The sequence below is a fragment of the Limulus polyphemus genome, unplaced genomic scaffold (assembly GCF_000517525.1).
Source record: "Limulus polyphemus unplaced genomic scaffold, Limulus_polyphemus-2.1.2 Scaffold671, whole genome shotgun sequence".
NCBI lineage: Eukaryota > Metazoa > Arthropoda > Merostomata > Xiphosura > Limulidae > Limulus > Limulus polyphemus.
In genome coordinates, this window is record NW_013666281.1 from 297074 (window position 1) to 299667 (window position 2594).

Below are 2594 nucleotides of genomic sequence, written 5' to 3' on the forward strand. Positions count from 1 at the left end.
CAGCCATTATTATTCAGTATTGGTATGAGAGCTACCACTCTATTCTGCTTTTCAGGTTATCAGTGAGTTACGTGTTTGTTTATCTATCAAAGTTAATTATCTATTGAAAAGTTAATTTATAAAATTAAACCTACAAGTGAACGTAACTGTAGCAAACGTTTGATGAAGAAATAAATCAGTTCGTTATCGTTTCGTAGACTGGATTTGGTACTATTTTTACCAAATAATTCAGAATAAACCGCCCGACTATAGTAAACGTTATAGTAAACATTTTACCGCACATGCTTCGACAGCTTCTCTCCCTCTAACTACAAATACAACCTGATGATCACTTCTTTGCATGCTAGAGTTTTTAAAATTTGTTTTTCTTATTTATGTCTACACAATCATATAACATTTCTACATCTTTCTCATAAGAAAAATGTGTATCGCTGACCTATTCATGAAACGGTAACACGTGGTTTTTATATTCTATTATTATGAATAAATCAAATGTATCATTTTGTGTAAACATAATGGTCATATAACAGCACATAGAACCATTGATAATTCCTAGTTATAGATTATTTTTCGAGCTGACGTTGTAAGCCACAGTTTAAATTTTTATAAATATGCAACTTATTTTTAGTAGCACATTATTTCCATTAAGAGTAGCCATATTGGTTTGCAATTTCTATAAGCTCATTCTTTGATCACGTTTAAAAAGAGGACTTGTCGCTTAACGCGTCCAAAATGGCGGTTCAGATAGATTTTAAACCTAATCGTGATCTTTTAGATCCAAAATTTGAAAGTTACAGATTGTCTTTGGATCCATTGCCAGTGCTTAAACAGCAGTTAAGCGGGGGTAAGAATTTATAATAGTAATCTTATGTTTTTAACTTTTTTGCGATTAGTGATATAACTATATTATATAAGTGCTAAAAGTGAAACATAATATGTAAAGTAGACTAAGTTGAAGGACTTGTTCGTAGTACTAGTATTACTAATAGTAAGACTACTAGTAGTAGTAGTTGGACATGAGGAAATCTAATGACTAATATAGACTAGCGTGTAATGTAGTTTGCGCAAACTTTTGTGTATGCTGTTTTGTTAAGCGAAAGTCAAAGGAGTTACATTTATTGATCTAATTGAAAGTTACGGCTCCCCCAGTCAAATTAAATCTTAATTTATATTTAATGGTAAAAAAGTAAAGTATGCGTTATCCTTAGCATTTCAACAAGTAGTAATTTAACTTAGGCTTATGACACTTGACAGTTATGGTGTTTGTTTTGTTTGTTTTTACAACAATGTATATAGTTGTCTACATTGGGTTGATTTACCTGTTCATTTGTGCAAGTGTCAGCATACAACTTACAAGTGGAGTCTAATCGATTTGCAGATTTATGATTCTTACTTTTTAGTTTTTGTACATGAGGAGAGTAGTCCAACTTAAGTTCTAAGTATACATAACACAGAGAATGTATCGAAAACCTTCACATCGTTTAAGCTTCCCCTCCCCCAGTTCTATTTGCTTCATACTCTTGTCACAACCTTTGTACTTATTATGATGGAAATATGCTTTCCTAAATGTTAGCCACCTTAGAAATCTCAGTACAGAGTAAATATAATTAGAACCAAAAACCCGGTATATTCCTTTAATAACTTTCAAATATTCAGCTAAAGGCTTGAAAGTTTTATCAATCATTATACTTAAAATTTAAGTTAAATCCTCCTCACTATCCATAGTAGCAATAATTCTCACAAAATATTTTCCTACTCGACATGTAAATGTATTACTTTACACTTTCCAGTATTGAAACTCATTTTCTTTAGGTTTTCCTACTTGGCAAGATTACCCAATTCCTTGGGTATTGAAAAAAGGCATTTTTCAAAAAGTTGGCCATACCTAGCAATTCAGTATTATTAGCAACTTTAATAATCTTATTTCTTATCAGTAGAGCCCAGCAATTAACTTGATTAATCGATATAGTCAACTTCCTTTGACCATTGATCATGATGATTAATGTCACTTAAATTAATTGATGAATGGAAATTACTAGTAAATAGATTAATGTCATAAAAATAATACTAATTGAAATTACTGTTTCTAGTTGCTACTGTTCAAATATTCAAGTAACTAAAATAATGCTATTATAATTTTTAATTATTATTTTCAATTAATTCAAGGTTGTTCAACTTAATCAATTAATGTCATAACTTACAAGAATAATTAATCAAAATTAATGTTTCTGATTTTTACTATTTTTGATTATTCCAACTATTAAGGTCAGTGAGAATAATAGCTTAGTTGAGCGTAATTGAATGATGAACCCAATGATTAATCCATTATCAGTAGTCTGTATCATTGAAATAGATAAAAATCTGCAGAAGTTGTAAGACAGACTATTCAGGGATCCCACTAGCCACATTGTTTAATCAAAATGGTGCCTGCTTGTCACAGTATTCTGTGTTCTATCTATAAGTAAATTTTTAATCACCTACTTGAGTTGTTCCCCAGTTTCATGAAAACTAAAATTAGTAATTAACCTATTGTGAGGAGTATGATCGAAAGGTTTCAGAAAATCTATATATATATATATATATATATATATATA

At 30.1% G+C, this 2594-nt stretch overlaps 1 protein-coding gene across 2 annotated transcripts in view; it reads left to right on the plus strand.

Annotated features, from left to right (window-relative positions):
• Positions 1-669: 669 nt before the first annotated feature.
• LOC106459869 (nudC domain-containing protein 1-like) overlaps positions 670-2594 on the plus strand; it is a 33954-nt gene continuing 32029 nt past the window's right edge. Inside the window, exon 1 of one of the 2 annotated variants that reach the window (XM_013919541.2) lies at positions 670-844. In XM_013919541.2, coding sequence (XP_013774995.1) covers positions 733-844 — 112 coding nt within the window. In that variant the 5' untranslated portion in view covers positions 670-732. The remainder of the gene's footprint in view (positions 845-2594) is intronic. The other variant, XM_013919542.2, reaches the window with a different exon arrangement.